The sequence below is a fragment of the Anomaloglossus baeobatrachus genome, chromosome 9 (assembly GCF_048569485.1).
Source record: "Anomaloglossus baeobatrachus isolate aAnoBae1 chromosome 9, aAnoBae1.hap1, whole genome shotgun sequence".
Classification (NCBI taxonomy): Eukaryota; Metazoa; Chordata; class Amphibia; order Anura; family Aromobatidae; genus Anomaloglossus; species Anomaloglossus baeobatrachus.
The window spans coordinates 190978374-190996339 of NC_134361.1; the positions used below are offsets into that span (position 1 = coordinate 190978374).

Below are 17966 nucleotides of genomic sequence, written 5' to 3' on the forward strand. Positions count from 1 at the left end.
AAAGCCCTTAGTTTACTTTATTGCATTCTCCTATCCCAGAACTGGTTACCTTGATCCCTTACAGAAACATAATCCACTCTCTTATTTGCTGACTTTAAGAAGCCTAAAGGAGAAAGGAAGCCAAGCACAAGACCCACCTGGAGAAAGGAAGCCAAGCACAAGACCCACCTGGAGAAAGGAAGCCAAGCCCAAGACCCACCTGGAGAAAGGAAGCCAAGCCCAAGACCCACCTGGAGAAAGGAAGCCAAGCCCAAGACCCACCTGGAGAAAGGAAGCCAAGCCCAAGACCCACCTGGAGAAAGGAAGCCAAGCCCAAGACCCACCTGGAGAAAGGAAGCCAAGCCCAAGACCCACCTGGAGAAAGGAAGCCAAGCCCAAGACCCACCTGGAGAAAGGAAGCCAAGCCCAAGACCCACCTGGAGAAAGGAAGCCAAGCACAAGAACCACCTGGAGAAATGAAGCCAAGCACAAGAACCACCTAGGGAAAGGAAGCCAAGCCCAAGAACCACCTGGAGAAAGGAAGCCAAGCCCAAGAACCACCTAGGGAAGGGAAGCCAAGCACAAGACCCACCTGGAGAAAGGAAGCCAAGCACAAGAACCACCTGGAGAAAGGAAGCCAAGTACAAGAACCACCTAGGGAAAGGAAGCCAAGCCCAAGAACCACCTAGGGAAAGGGAGCCAAGCCCAAGAACCACCTAGGGAAATGAAGCCAAGCACAAGACCCACCTGGAGAAAGGAAGCCAAGCACAAGAACCACATTGAGAAAGGAAGCCAAGCACAAGAACCACCTAGAGGAAGTAAGCCAAGCACAAGAACCACCTGGAGAAAGGAAGCCAAGCACAAGAACCGCCTGGAGAAAGGAAGCCAAGCACAAGAACCACCTAGAGAAAGGAAGCCAAGCACAAGACCCACCTGGAGAAAGGAAGCCAAACACAAGACCCACCTGGAGAAAGGAAGCCAAGCACCAGAACCGCCTGGAGAAAGGAAGCAAAGCACAAGAACCACCTAGAGAAAGGAAGCCAAGCACCAGAACCACCTGGAGAAAGGAAGCCAAACACAAGACCCACCTGGAGAAAGGAAGCCAAACAAGAACCACCTAGAGAAAGGAAGCCAAGCACAAGACCCACCTGGAGAAAGGAAGCCAAGCACAAGAACCACCTAGAGAAAGGAAGCCAAGCACCAGAACCACCTAGAGAAAAGGAAGCCAAGCAAAAGAACCACCTAGACCATGGATGTGAAAATGGGGGCCAAACAGATCTTTATTTCCATTTACTTGGGACTCCACATAAAACTTCATGCTCTATTACAATATATTATAGAGAGGGGGCTTGCTAGGGTCATCACTTTATAAACCAAAACACTCCGATTGCCAAGAGGGCATCATTTAAAATTAGGTGGTGTCCGGTTAGCCCTTGTGATCAAGAGAAAGTCCATGGAGGTGGCCTTTAACTAGCAGATTTAGGAAAAAAGCAGCTTTTCATTAGAACTAAGCACCATAGGCTGTAGGAAAACAATGTGTTAAGGGTGGATGGACCAGTTATCTCTCGCCTGGAGCAATACACACATTCCCTCTGCAAACCAAAGCACTCCGATTGCCAAGAGGACATCATTTAAAATTAGATTCTGTCCAGTTAGCCCTTGTGATCAAAAGTAAGTCCAGGGAGAAGGCCTTCAACCAGAAGATTAGGGCGGGAAAAAGCAGCTTTTCCCTTGAACTAAGCACCATAAGCTGTAGGAAAACAATGGGTTAAGGGTGGATGGACCAGTTATATCTCATCTGGAGCTCACTATTGAGTGATATACACGTTCACAAGGAATAATAGCTACTTACAGCACCATTAATGCCACTAAGCACACTGGGACTACAATAATGCACAGATAGCAGCAAACTATTGTATTCCCGTCACTTTTTGCTGGAGAACGTCTGAGGATAATGCAAGGTCTGAATAAAAGTCCATTCACATGGGACGATTTCTGCACATACGGTAAGCAAATTGGCGCCTCCTTAAAGGCCCCTTTCCTCGGGCCAATGCAAACTGTACGGGAATAATCGTTAGGTCACCGTACAGTTTGCATATCATCAGCAACACATTCCCTGTTTACGCGGGAAGAAGTGCTGCCGACAATAAGCAGCAGATTGCAGTCAAAGATTGGAAATGGGCTCTCATTTGGGCAATTATTGCCTATTGGAAAAAGCTTTTGTTCAGTGCTCAGGAATCCTCCATTGATTTCCATCTAACAAGACCATGGGACAAAGTGTATAAAACAACTTTTAGATTCCAAATTTTTAACTTTAAAAGGGGTCACCTGTGTGTGACAACCTTGTATTAAAGAGGACCATGTCATTTATCAGTTAAGTCGTGGACATATACACTTGGAGTTAAAAAAAAAAATGACTATATTTTGGCTCTCAATTGCCACGAAACATCCCTTAGTGGGGAACCGTCCCCCTGGCGGAGAACTGTCCCCCTGGCGGAGATTCTAGTACGTTCAGGTGACAAATCCATATGGATCGCCTTTTAACTAGTGCATGAAACTACAAAAACCTAGTTAATGAATGAGCTACTAAACCTCTTTCTTGTCAAAGTATGGTCTGTACCGGCAAGCCCAACATCCATACGTCTTGCGAATAGCTGCCCATAATGGCTTAAAGATAGCCAAATGATAAGGGTCATTAGCCATGCTTTTTAGCTTTCCAACCAATGGAAATCTGCCCCATGAGAAGAGCGAATCTTCTTGATCAGGTTACCAAATGTTCTTGGTCATTAAAGGGTTATTTCCAACATTAAAATTTGGGAACAATCCAAACTTGCAGATCAGACAGGTGGTACCTCGACCAATCCCGGGAATGGGGTTCCGATATGCCTCGTTGGAAAAGTGGTGGCGTTACAGTCTGATAGCAGAGCCTCGTTTTCTGGATTGTTGGCGTCCCCGCAGTTAGACCCACACTGATTCACATGAAGGTAATAACCTTTAAATGTTTGGAATAACCCTTTAAAAGCACCAATACAGAGGGGTCGTTTTTCAGCACTGGAGTGGCGCTTTAAATCTAGGCCAACCGCCTCACTTTCCGGAGGCTTCAACAGTTACAGGCGCACCTCCAATCCCATGGAGCCATCTTGTGACAGAAGCCAGAAGTCACATCACAAGCTTCCAATTAAAGTCTATGAGAGCCAGAATGAGGCTCTCATAGACTAGTATTGAGTGAAACATGAAACACTGGAGCTGCCAACATGTCAGAAATCACAAGAAACCGACTGATAGAAGACGAAGCTGCCAGAAGGCGAGTATAGGGGGACTTACATTTAAAGCATTAGCCCAGCGGTGAAGTAGAAATAGCGGAGTGGAGCTTTACATTGTAAGTGCATTATATATATATATATATATATATATATATTAATATATATATATATATATATATATATATATTAATATATATATATATATATATTAATATATATATATATATATATATTAATATATATATATATATATATATATATATTAATATATATATATATATATATATATATATATATATATATATATAAAATGAAAATTGCTCTTATAAAAAAAAAAATTATATATATATATATTATATATATATATATATATATATATATATATATATATATATATATTTTTTTTTTACTTTTTTAATAAGAGCAATTGTCATTTGGCATTGTTTAAAGATAGGGAATATATAATCTTATATTTAAGTAAAACTATACAGTAATGGCCTCATTTCAACCCGTGAAACATCCCCTGATAAAAAAAGGAATTACTGTGCTGAATTTGAAGGTACGGATGGTATTTCCACAGTTCAAAGACCGGAAAGAAGGATTGGTTATGTTCAGATGGTTTTTGAGATTCTGCTGGAACTTCCTGCTACGAACGGGGAGTGAGAGCTGCTTCATTCACAGTCTGATTAGAGCTATCCACACGGCTGCAATTCTACATTCCTAAATAGCAATGCCCATACATATTACAATATTTTTTAAGCACGTGGATCCCCTTAATCTATTGATAGACACATTTAGCTCAGTATCTCAGCTCTAAAGTTAACACACCCTCTATATTCTTATCATTGGACACGTTAAACCCAAAACTAGCAAAAATGACAAATCCTAATGTACCAACAACATAATAGAGAAGAACAGAGAATTGCATTTCACAGACTGGCAGATAAGCAAGTCATACAAGTGCCAACCTAAGAGAGGAGTCCTATTTGGCAAGTCCTACTATTCTCAGGCTAAGGAAGTTTGTCGTATAGTGTGCAAGCCCCATACCTGCATTATTAAAAGGGTTATTCCACAATTAAATATATTCATCGTACAGATTATAAAAAGAAAAGAACAATATATGTTACTTATATGCTACTTTCCAGGGTATTTGTGGTAGCATATAAGTATTGCTGGCTTCTAGATACTATCAGCTGCCAGAAGGGTAAGGAGACTGATTTTGTTCAGACTCCGCCTCCAGACCATCAGCTGCCAGAGGGGTAAGGAGAATGTTTTTTTCAGACTCCGCCCCCAGACAGCACAGATTAGCATCACATGATTTTTTTTATGCTTTAAACAACAAAATTGACAATTAAACAACTAATCTCAACCTTACAGGACTTTTTGGTATGAAAATAGCTTATAGGATAACATCGTTAAAGTGCTCCTTGACTGATATTATATTCTTACTCTTCCCTCTCCTGTTTTGTTGTCCCCACGCTAAAGGCGCCCATAAACCTTACCCAACAGTTGCCTGGTTTGGTGATGTGTTTCCTCTCATGACCCTTCTATGCACATAGATGCGTATTCAATTAAGTCGCGCATGTGTTTGGCCATAGGAAAAGCAGGGTAAGCCACTGCCAAACATTTCTGGCGGGGGCCTGTTTCCAGTAAAAACAAAAATGATCAACAATTGAAATTTAACAAGCCCATTTTTTTTTTCTCCAGGATTGAGGAGGCCCCAATATATCTCAGATGGTTGGCCTGGCCTGCAGAGGTGGGTGGGTTTTGGAGAGCTTTTATGTAACCTTTATAAGGGTCTTTATGACCAACCTCCAACGAGGTATTTTACTACAATTTTTAATGTTTCTTAAAAGGGGATATTTGAGATGAGCCTAAAAAGGGATGGTTATAACCTAAATGGATACAATTGCAAAGTGGTTGTAAAAAAACGGCAACTTTGCAATTTACATCTTAAAAGGGATTGTCCACTACTTTTACATTAATGGCCTATCCTTAGGATAGGTCATCAATATCTGATCGACGAGGTCAGACACCTTGCACCACCGCCGATCAGCTCTTCTCGCTCCTGGCTGCGGCAGTAGGAAATGCTCTGTATCAGAGCTTCTCCGTCTTCTCATAATGGCGGCGGCCGGGCACTGCACATTCGCCTCCCATTCTAATCAATAGGAGGCAGATGTGCATTTTATAGTTTCCCACTACCTAAGATAAAGGCCACCTCTGCAGTCTATCAAAGGCAAGGAGCATGTGGGTCAACAAACTGGATCCAGTCTCCCTTTGCTCCTCTGATCCTGTGGTAGCAAAGCGGCTTCTGCTTGCAACATGGCTTCTGCTTGCAACATGGTAAAGCGCACAGCTCAGACCAGCAGTAAGGCCAGGCTGCTGATTTGCACAGTCAATCTTCAGAATTGCAACCCCCAGAAGAAAGCCGGGTGCGTTTCTGAAAACAGACGTTAAGACAGGTCACTTTTGCCCTTCGAATAGAATGCATCACCGCTAATCCCAAATGCTTTGTTCTGTACAACTACAAGGGAGAAATAATCTGTAATAAAGATTGTCATGTACAATTGTCAAGATAATTCTATGGTTTAAAATAAACTAAAATAATAACACATAAGGCACTACTATGCAATGCTGACCCTGTGACGGATGTGTATGTCCTAAATCATACAGTTCTATGACTGATGAAGACCCCTTCAGTGCACAGATCCCACAAGGCTATCTTTGGCATGCACTGGGTTAGCTATAGGATGTAATATGGATGCAAGAAATGAAAAGGAAAATGCATTTTACTGTGCCCGTCCACAACTGCTTCATATATAACCGAATAATGAAAGAGCTGCAAAGTACCGTATCGGAAAAGTCCAAAAATATGAAAATAGAATGGTGGAAACCGCCAACGGTGGAAGGCAGGATCTTCTTTTGTTTTGTGCGGTATAGTCATGTATACTGAAGAAGAGACAGTGGTCCGGGCTGTCTGAACGCTTTTTTTGGTTCTCCTGTCTCCACATTGGAAATTCTTCATGCTGTGAGAGGGGGAAGGAGGGGGTTTCGTCATTCCAGGACAGAACACCTAAAACATCATGCGCAGGAAAAGCTAGAGGCGATGACCTGCAAGCAAAAAACACAAGCACTATGTGCCACACTACTGATCGTACGGGGGAGTTAAAAGGGGGCAAGAAAGTGCAGTCACGACTGGCTCCTCTGTACCTTTTCTCAGGGAGGCGCTTGATTTTAAATCAAAGCTTGGGATTTACAAACTAAAAAGTTCTCTGCAGAAGAGATTGAGCCTTAGAAAATATGCACCTTCCAGGTTCTGTGACCGCGAAGTCACAAATGTTCAAGTAAAACTGGTGCTTTATTTGTGTTTTTAGTATTCATCCATGTTGGTCTCCATAAATAGGTTCCTCACGTCTAAAATTGAGGCCAACTCCAAAATCTGTTTCTGCAAGTGAAGGTTTTCCACCAACTCGTCTCGGGGAAGCGAAGGATAGGTTTCCGGGTAATTCCTAGTCTCCTGTAAGAAAAGAACAGAATTGTGACGTGATCCAAAAGATACAAAGGCATACATCTCAATGGCCCAGTAGATTTAAAGGGACCTTCCATGACTTTTCATAACTCGCCAAAGAATAGGGATGGTTCTAAAACTGAAAAATAAGTTGCTTCTTGCCGTACCAGCAGTCTCCATCGAGTCCAGAAATAAAGGATCCCTAGCCCATGATTCACCTGATCATTGCAGCGGTCAAATGGAGGACTGATGAACGAGACCAGTCCCACCAGTAGTGATCATCAATCATCTGACTCCATGGTCTTCACTTCTAGTCCTGGTGGAGAGGACTGGAGTGGCATGGGATTCCAAAGGCAAGGGACACATTTCTTAAACACTATATTGCTGTCTACATTTTGGTACAAATGGAAACTTCTATATACCACTTTGCCTCCAACCCAAGTTAGTGTAGAGAGGTCGTTCTCTGGCCTTGAAATAATTAGGCCAGATTTGAGGTCATTTATGAAGGAGGATTTGATGGAGGCAAGACTATTACTGAGAACAAATTCACAGACTGCACAAATATTATTCAAGAATAAAAAAAAAAGAAAAAGAAAATATGTAATCCAATAACCAAAGGAGAGTAAAATATATATATTTTTCTGAGTATAATAAAAAAAAACAACAAATGTCAAATAGTGATGAACACAAAAAGCCACAAGGTGGCACCACGCTCCAAATTTCATATTGTACTACTATAAGTAGATAGAAATATAAATTTATATGCAAATGTAAAAAACAATAAATTTATATCTATCTATCTCTCTCTCTCTCTCTCTCTATCTATCTCTATCTCTCTATCTATATCTATATATATATATACCGTATATGCCGGCGTATAAGACGACTGGGCGTATAAGACGACCCCCAACTTCTGCCCTAAAAATATAGAATTTGGGATATACTCACTGTATAAGACTACCCCGCTCCCAAATGAAAAAAAGTCTGCTTTGATTGCAACATGTTAATTTTAATTCCGCGAGAGCCATACAATATGTTTTTAAAGGGCCATTGACAGATCAATTGCTCCAATGTTCACTTAGTACAGCAAGGAATGCTCCTCCCTGCTGTATAAAGCCACAACTGGACTGAAACAATGGTACTACACTCTGCTACAAACAGACACACACAACTCTGCTACAAACAGACAAACACACACAACTCTGCTACATACAGACAAACACACACAACTCTGCTACATACAGACAAACACACACAACTCTGCTACATACAAACACACACACAACTCTGCTACATACAAACACACACAACTCTGCTACATACAAACACACACAACTCTGCTACATACAGACAAACACACACACACAACTCTGCTACATACAGACAAACACATACAACTCTGCTACATACAGACAAACACATACAACTCTGCTACATACAGACAAACACATACAACTCTGCTACATACAGACAAACACATACAACTCTGCTACATGCAGACAAACACACACAACTCTGCTACATACAGACAAACACATACAACTCTGCTACATACAGACAAACACATACAACTCTGCTACATACAGACAAACACATACAACTCTGCTACATACAGACAAACACATACAACTCTGCTACATACAGACAAATACACACAACTCTGCTGCTCTGTGGGGCCTGCACCCGCGGCTCGGCGGGTACAGCACCCGCGGCATCGGCGGGGGGGGGATTGGCAGGGCATACATCTGGGGGGTTAGAAGCAGCTCACCGGGGCCCATAATGGGCACAAGTCCCCCTGTGTTAGATATCGCCCCCATAGTGCTGCCCATGGCCCCTATATAGATCGCACAAGTCCCCCTGTGTCAGATATCGCCCCCATAGTGCTGCCCATGGCCCCTATAGATCGCACAAGTCCCCCTGTGTCAGATATGGCCCCTAGGCTGCTGCCCATAGTAAAATAAAACCCTCTTTCCTTATCTCCTCCAGCGCTGAGCTCCCTCCTGTCTGGCTCCGTGCTTCTGTTCTTCCACTTCCTGGTTGTCAGTGCGGTCATGTGATCGGCACAGCAGCCTGAGCTCTCTGCGTGCCTGATCACACTGGAAGCAGGGACACAGGGAGAAACGCTGCAGGGGTAAGTAAAAAGAGAATTTTGTTTACTTACCGTAAATTCTTTTTCTTATAGTTCCGACATGGGAGACCCAGACCATGGGGTGTATAGCTAGCGACCTCCGGAGGACACACAAAGCACTACACTCAAACGTGTAGCTCCTCCCTCCGGGCTATATACACCCCCTGGATGACAATCTACCCAGTTCAGTGCAAAAGCTGAAGGAGGACATCCACCCATAAGTAGAGATAGAGTAAAACTCGGCAAAACCAGAACTCTGTCTACTAACAACAGCCGTGAAGCACACGGAACAAAAACTGCCAACAGGCAACAGGGAGGGAGCTGGGTCTCCCATGTCGGAACTATAAGAAAAAGAATTTACGGTAAGTAAACAAAATTCTCTTTTTCTTTATCGTTCCTTTATGGGAGACCCAGACCATGGGACGTTCCAAAGCAGTCCATGGGTGGGAAATAAACTAAACTGAGAAGTAGGCAAAACCTAACTTCACAAATGGGCGACAGCCGCCTGAAGGATGAGTCTGCCCAAGCTCGCATCTGCCGAAGCATGAGCATGCACTTGGTAGTGCTTAGAAAAAGTGTGCAGACTGGACCAAGTGGCAGCCTGACACACCTGCTGAGCCGTAGCCTGGTGCCTGAAAGCCCAGGAGGCACCGACAGCTCTGGTCGAGTGCGCCTTAATCCCCGACGGGGGAGGCACCTGAGAAGATTGGTAGGCATCGGATATGGCCGACCTAATCCAACGAGCTAGGGTCGGTTTAGAAGCCGAAAGGCCCTTGCGCTGACCCGTGGTTAGCACGAAAAGTGAGGTGCACCGCCGAAACACGGCGGTGCGAGACACATAGATGCGGAGCGCCCGCACCAAATCCAAGGTGTGCAACGCCTTCTCAAAGCGATGCACAGGGGCCGGACAAAGAGAGGGCAATGAAATGTCCTGGTTAAGGTGGAAGGAAGACACCACCTTAGGAAAAAAGTCCGGAGTCGGACGAAGAACCACCTTGTCTTGGTGAAACACCAAAAAGGGGGATTCCGAAGAAAGCGCAGCCAAATCGGAAACTCTCCTGAGAGAAGTTATGGCTACTAGAAAGACGACTTTCTGTGAAAGTCTGGACAAAGGAACCTCCCTGAGAGGCTCAAAAGGGGGTTTCTGTAAGGCCGTGAGGACCAAATTAAGGTCCCAGGGATCCAAGGGTCGTCGGTAAGGAGGAATGATGTGAGATGCGCCCTGCATGAAGGTGCGCACCTGAGCCAGTCGAGCGATACGCCGCTGGAACAATACCGACAAAGCCGACACCTGTCCCTTAAGGGAATTGAGGGACAGACCCAACTGTAGACCTGACTGTAGAAAAGACAGGATGGTCGGCAAGGCGAACGGCCAAGGAGCATGGCCGGAAGAGCGACACCAGGACAGGAAAATTTTCCAAGTCCTATGATAAATCCTAGCCGAGGAAGACTTCCGAGCCTGAGTCATGGTGGAGATGACCTCAGAGGGAATGCCTGAAGCCGTCAGGATCCAGGACTCAAGAGCCACGCCGTCAATCTGAGAGCCGCAGAATTCTGGCGGAAGAACGGACCTTGAGAGAGAAGGTCTGGGCGGTCCGGGAGATGCCACGGGATCTCTACGGACAGGCGGAGCAAGTCTGAGTACCAGGCTCGCCTGGGCCAGTCCGGAGCAATGAGTATGACTCGACGGCCCTCCATTCGGATCTTGCGCAGAACCCTGGGCAAGAGCGCTAGAGGGGGAAACACATAGGCCAGACTGAACTGAGACCAATCCTGAACCAGTGCGTCTGCTGCGAAGGCTTGAGGATCGTGGGAGCGAGCCACGTAAACCGGAACCTTGTGGTTGTGCCGGGAAGCCATTAGATCTACTTCCGGAGTGCCCCACTTGCGGCAGATTGATCTGAACACTGACGGATGCAGGGCCCACTCGCCGCCGTCCACGGTTTGACGGCTGAGATAATCGGCCTCCCAGTTTTCCACGCCTGGGATGTGGACTGCGGATATGGTGGACTTGGAGTCCTCCGTCCACTGGAGGATTCGTTGAACCTCCAACATCGCCAGACGGCTGTGAGTTCCGCCCTGGTGATTGATGTAGGCAACCGCTGTCGCGTTGTCCGACTGAACCCGAATGTGCTTGCCCGCCAGTAGGTGGTGAAAGTCTAGAAGAGCTAGAAACACAGCTCTGATCTCCAGCACATTGATCGGGAGGGCTGATTCGGACGGAGTCCAAGTGCCCTGTGCTCGGTGATGGAGAAACACCGCTCCCCAACCGGAGAGACTGGCATCCGTGGTGAGAATCACCCAGGACGGAGTCAGGAAGGACCGCCCCTGTGACAGGGAGAGGGGCTGAAGCCACCACTGAAGGGAGTTCCTGGCCTGTGATGACAGAGCCACTAGCCTGTCCAAAGAAGAGATCCGCTTGTCCCAACAGCGGAGAATGTCCAGCTGCAAGGGACGCAGATGGAACTGGGCAAAGGGAACCGCTTCCATGGACGCCACCATCTGACCCAGCACCTGCATGAGGCGTCTGAGGGAATGACGGCGGTGCCTCAGCAGAGAGCGCACCGCCAGACGAAGGGACTGCTGTTTGACTAAGGGCAACTTGACAAGTGCCGGCAGAGTCTCGAATTGCATCCCTAGGTACAAGAGTACCTGGGTCGGGGTCAGAGTCGACTTGGGGAGGTTGACAAGCCACCCGAACTGAATTAGCGTGGCGACAGTGAGAGAGACACTCCGTTGGCAGTCTACACTGGATGAGGCCTTGACTAGAAGGTCGTCCAGGTAAGGAATCACTGCCAATCCCTGGAGGTGCAGGACAGCAACCACTGCTGCCATGACCTTGGTGAACACTCGGGGGGCCGTGGCTAAGCCAAAGGGAAGAGCCACGAACTGGAAATGTTCCTCTCCGATCGCAAAGCGTAGCCAACGCTGGTGTGAAACCGCAATAGGCACATGCAGATAGGCATCTCTGATGTCGATGGAAGCGCGAAAATCTCCCTGGGTCATTGAGGCAATGACCGATCTTAGAGATTCCATGCGAAAGTGCCGCACCTGAACATGCTTGTTGAGAAGCTTGAGATCCAGGATGGGCCGGGAGGAACCGTCCTTTTTGGGAACTAGAAAGAGGTTTGAGTAGAAACCTCTGAACCGTTCCCGGGCGGGGACCGGAACAATTACACCGTTGGTCTGCAGGGATGCCACGGCCTGAGCGAAGGCGGCGGCTTTGGAGCAGGGGGGGGTGGACAGAAAAAATCTGTTTGGCGGGCTGGAAGAAAAAGGTATCCTGTAGCCGTGGGTGAAGATATCCCGCACCCACTGATCGGAGACGTGTTGCAACCACACGTCGCCAAAGTGGGAGAGCCTGCCCCCGACCAAGGACGTTGCTGGCGCGGCCAGATAGTCACGAGGAGGCTGCCTTGGTGGCAGCGGCTCCTCCGGTCTTTTGAGGACGCGGCTTTGCGCGCCAGTTGGATTTACGATCCTTGGCGGTAGTGGACGAGACCGTGGGCTTAGAGGATGACCAGTTAGAGGAACGAAAGGAACGAAACCTCGATTGGTTCCTGCCCTGGGTAGGTTTCTTGGGTTTAGCTTGTGGCAAGGAAGTACTCTTCCCGCCAGTAGCCTCCTTAATTATGTCATCCAGCTGTTCCCCAAACAGCCGTGACCCAGTAAAAGGGAGACTCGCAAGGTACTTCTTAGAGGAAGCGTCCGCTTTCCACTCTCGAAGCCACAAGATCCTGCGGATCGCGAGGGAATTAGCGGAGGCCACTGCCGTGCGGTGAGAAGCTTCCAGGACGGCAGACATGGCGTAGGATGCAAAAGCTGAAGCTCGGGCGGTTAAAGCATCCATCTCAGGAATAGAGTCTCTGGAGAGGGAATGAATCTCCGCCAGAGAGGCAGAGATAGCCTTAAGAGCCCACACCGCCGCAAAAGACGGAGAGAAGGAGGCTCCTGCCGCCTCAAATACAGACTTGGCCAGAAGGTCAACCTGGCGGTCAGTGGGATCTTTAAGAGAAGTGCCGTCGGCCTCCGCAACTACTGTGCGGGCTGAGATTCTGGACACTGGAGGGTCTACCTTTGGGGACTGGGCCCAGTCCTTAACCACCTCCGGTGGAAACGGGAAACGGTCATCTGAACTACGTTTCGGAAAACGTTTGTCAGGACAGGCCCTTGGCTTGTTAACAGTGGTCTGAAAGCTGGAGTGGTTAAAAAACATACTCCTAGGCTTCTTAGGAGAGGTAAACTGGTGTACCTCTACCAGAGAGGGTTGATCCTCTGACTCCTGTGGGTTAAGGTTCAGTACGGAGTTAATGGACGCAATCAAGTCACTAACGTCCGCATCGCCCTCAGACAAGTCAATGGGGTACATAGAGGCAGAGTCTGAGCCCACAGTAAATGAATCATCCTCGCCCTGCACCTCGGCTTGTGAATCAGAGCCGTGGGACGAGGAAGGAGGAGGGTCCGTGCGTCTCCGTTTGGGGGGACGGGGTCCAAGGACATGCTCTGAGGGCTCTGCAGAGCTCTGAGCAGCAGAGACACCCTGAGAGGGGGGCTGAGAGGGAGGCTGATGCATAGACAGCAGCGTCTGAGACAGCTGCCCCATGGAATCGGCAAACGACTTGGAAAGAGCCTGTGTAAAGGATGCTACCCAAGCCGGGGGTTCAGCCACCGGGACCGAAGCAGCCGGAGGGACCCCTGCGGAGGCTCCAGGCTGAGACACAACCATATTAGCACAGTTATCACAATGTGGGTACGTGCTAGGCTCTGGCAGAATTAGCTTGCAAGCAGTGCATATAGCATACATGTTTGCAGCCTTGCTCCAAGTGACAGACATGCTGCTGTGGAGGAAGCTCTGCAGCCAAAACACACTCCTGTAGAAAGCCTGAGTGTATAAAAATCCACAACCATAGGTTGTGGCTTACCAGCCCTGTTCTCTGTGTCCTCCGGACTTCACCGCTCCCCTGTAAAGTGACAGCTTCCAAAAAGTATGCAGCAGTAGCATCCAGCGCTTCTCAGTGATAAAAACGCTGAGAAAATGGCGGTGGGAGAAGGAGGGGGGGCGTGTATAAGCCCAGGAGCGGGAAAAAACAGAGGCCAGAGAGACACAGGGGGGTAGACAGAGGAGGGGACATCCCCCCAGAGGGGAGTGCCCTCCGCTCTGCTGGCCGGGCGGTGGGCGTCGCTGTATGCAAAACATACAGAAGAAGCCAAAAACGAAACTAGGCCCAAACTGAAGCCGGGGCCTAGATTTTAAAGTGCGGCCGACGAGCAGGCACCGTCGGCGCGGTTCTCATGGGAAATTCCCAGAACCGGCCGAAATTAACAGTAACGCTAAAGCACATACTGCCCCCATAATAAAAGTACCCGGGACCCCTGAAAAAACGTCTCAATACTTAGCTTTGAGACGCAGGGCCATGTCCCTGAATGGGGGTTAACGCTCCTTCCAGCAGGGACCAGACAGGGCTGTGGATGGAGCCGGCCTCCTGCAAGCAGAGAGGACCGTGGAGGCTCCCACTTCAAACAGAGCCTCGACAGAGGATGCGAAGGAGCTCGGCATGTGAAGGCTCCAGCCTTATTAAAATCAACCTTAACAGCACCCCGCAGAGTGGAGCGTGAAGGGACATGCCGGGAGTCCAGACTGGACCCGCTTTTCTTCCAAATCTTTAAAAAATTAAAATAAAATTGAAAAAAATATGAGGAAATAAAAGTGTGTGTGATCCTCCTGGAACACAAAGCGTTGAACTGGGTAGATTGTCATCCAGGGGGTGTATATAGCCCGGAGGGAGGAGCTACACGTTTGAGTGTAGTGCTTTGTGTGTCCTCCGGAGGTCGCTAGCTATACACCCCATGGTCTGGGTCTCCCATAAAGGAACGATAAAGAAAGCTTTTTTATTTTAGAATGAGCAGCAGCCTGGGGGCCAAATCTAACACATGGGGGACATGTGCGATCACACTGGGACGCAGGCTCATAGAATATGCACCGCTGCCCCAGCCCCTCACTGCGTGCGATTTCAGCACCATTGGAGATGGACAGCGGCTGTGCATATTATATGAGCGGGTGCAGGAGATCAAAGGATGCAGGCCGCAGCGTTCCCCTGTGCTCCAGAGCTGCTGCCCCCACCTCCCCTGGACGCTGCAGTGTACATACACCCCCCCCCCCCCCCGTATATCCGGCGTATAAGACGACCCCCCACTGTAGCCATTATTTTAAGGGGGTAAAAAGTCGTCTTATACGCCAGTATATACGGTATATATATATATATATATCTAGCTATCTATATCTATATATAGCTATCAATCTCTATATCTATCTATCTATAACATAGATAGCTATATACACTGTGTGCAGAATTATTAGGCAAGTTGTATTTTAGAGGATTTTTTTTTATTATTGATCAACAACTATGTTCTCAATCAACCCAAAAGTCTCAAATTTCTAAGCTTAATATTTTTGGAAGTTGGAGTGTTTTTTTTTTTAGATTTGGCTATCTTAGGAGGATATCTGTTTGTGCAGGTAACTATTACTGTGCAGAATTATTAGGCAACTTAATAAAAACCAAATATATTCCCATCTCACTTGTTTATTGTCACCAGGTAAACCAATATAACTGCACAAAATTTAGAAATAAACATTTCTGACATGCAAAAACAAAACCCAAAAAATTAGTGACCAATATAGCCACCTTTCTTTATGATGACACTCAGCAGCCTACCATCCATAGATTCTGTCAGTTGCTTGATCTGTTTACGATCAACATTGCATGCAGCAGCCACCACAGCCTCCAGACACTGCTCCGAGAGGTGTACCGTTTTCCCTCCCTGTAGATCTCACATTTTATGAGGGACCACAGGTTCTCTATGGGGTTCAGATCAGGTGAACAAGGGGGCCATGTCATTATTTTTTCATCTTTTAGACCTTTACTAGCCAGCCACGCTGTGGAGTAGTTGGATGCATGTGATGGAGCATTGTCCTGCATGAAAATCATGTTTTTCTTTAACGATACCGACTTCTTCCTGTACCACTGCTTGAAGAAATGGTCTTCCAGAAACTGGCAGTAGATCTGGGAGTTGAGCTTCACTCCATCCTCAACCCGAAAAGGTCCCACAAGTTGATCTTTGATGATACAGCCCATACCAGTACCCCGCCTCCACCTTGCTGGCGTCTGAGTCGGAGTGGAGCTCTCTGCTCTTTACTGATCCAGCCTCTGGCCCATCCATCTGGTCCATCAAGAGTCACTCTCATTTCATCAGTCCATAAAACCTTGGAAAAATCAGTCTTAAGATATTTCTTGGCCCAGTCTTGATGTTTTATCTCATGTTTCTTGTTCAGAGGTGGTGGTTTTTCAGCCTTCCTTACCTTGGCCATGTCCCTGAGTATTGCACACCTTGTGCTTTTTGATACTCCAGTAACATTGCAGCTCTGAAACATGGCCAAACTGGTGGCAAATGGCATCTTGGCAGCTTCACGCTTGATTTTCCTCAATTAATGGGAGGTTATTTTGCGCCTTTTTGGCCCAACACGCTTCTTGCGACCCTGTTGGCTATTTGCCATGAAACGCTTGATTGTTCGGTGACCACGCTTCAAAAGTTTGGCAATTTCCAGACTGTTGCATCCCTCTGCAAAACATCTCACAATTTTGGACTTTTCAGAGCCTGTCAAATCTCTCTTCTGACCCATTTTGCCAAAGGAAAAGGAAGTTGCCTAATAATTAAGCACACCTTATATAGGGTGTTGATGTCATTACACCGCACCCCTCCTCATTACAGAGATGCACATCACCTGATTTACTTAATTGGTAGTTGGCTCTTAAACCTATACAGCTTGGAATATGACATGTATAACAAGTATCATGTGATCAAAATACTTATTTGCCTAATAATTCTGCACACATTTCTATAGCTATAATAAATGGAAAAATAAAAAAAACAGTCGCACTCTATAATAACACAATAATACACCACCTAATAAATAAATTGGAGGTATTTAGAACATTAAAATGCATTAGATTAGCCCAGCACCCCTTCACGGCACCCTCCTTTGCTGGGTCCTACTCTACACTGCATTTTTTTTTGGGTTTCTTAAAAACCTACCCAAGATCAGCTGGTGACCACAAGAGGCTAATGAACATGGCGGGGTTGGAGTGCAGAGCTAGTTAGACAGGGCATCACTCCACATTAAATAGAAGGAAAAAAAGTTTGAAGTCAGGCAAGTACCGCCATGGGAGACGGGCTGGGAATCTCTGGTTTCATTCTTTCTCCTTATATTTAATGTGGAGTGATGCCCTGTCTAACTAGCTCTGCACTCCAACCCCATGTTCATTAGCCTCTTGTGGTCACCTGCTGATCTTGTGTAGGTTAAGTTTTTCCAGTCTTATTTTTGGAAAAAACATGGTACTTATACCAGTACAATATGAAATTTTGAGTGTGGTGCCACCTTGTGGTCATGTGTGTTCATCACTATTTGTCATTTTTTAATTATACTCAAAAATTATATCTTTTACTCTACTTTGGTTATTAGATCACACTTTTTTAATTTTGAATTCTTGAATGAAGTGCACAACCTTCATTTAGTCCAGTGATTAAGTAACATTATTACTCCAGTTTTGATTATGTGTATATACTGTATCATTTTTGTTTTCACAGACATTTAGGCTTATGTTTGCACAAATGTTATTTAGTACATTTTTGTTGAATACGTTTTTGGGTTTTTTCCCCCCTCATTTACTGCATATCTACAATGTACTAAAGTTTTAGGTGTTCTCAAGTTGTATTCCAATAAGTATATCTTATGTTCTATTTAAATGGCTTGTTGTATCATAATGGTGATGAAAAGCCTGATGTTACCATTTACTACACTACATTTATCACTTAAACATGAGCCATGTATGAGAGAGTTTGAGTGAGGGAACTTGAGGAGTCGGAGGTTTGGCTGGTGCGGATGCACTTACAGCTTCTCAGCCTCATGCTGTAATCCTTGCCTAGTGCCACTCTCCTCTGGTTGACTAATAGGTTGTTAGCCCGGATACATGGCTGGGAAAACAGAGTGAGGCTGAGAAGCTGTAAGTGCATCATTACGTCCCAATGCACT

General features: G+C 46.2%; 1 protein-coding gene across 3 annotated transcripts in view; it reads right to left on the reverse strand.

The window, feature by feature from the left end:
* Positions 1-3656: 3656 nt before the first annotated feature.
* The window catches only part of SCAI (suppressor of cancer cell invasion), a 194417-nt gene continuing 180107 nt past the window's right edge, over positions 3657-17966 (reverse strand). For all 3 annotated transcript variants that reach the window (XM_075324143.1, XM_075324141.1, XM_075324142.1), the window contains exon 17: positions 3657-6759. In XM_075324143.1, coding sequence (XP_075180258.1) covers positions 6613-6759 — 147 coding nt within the window. In that variant the 3' untranslated portion in view covers positions 3657-6612. The remainder of the gene's footprint in view (positions 6760-17966) is intronic.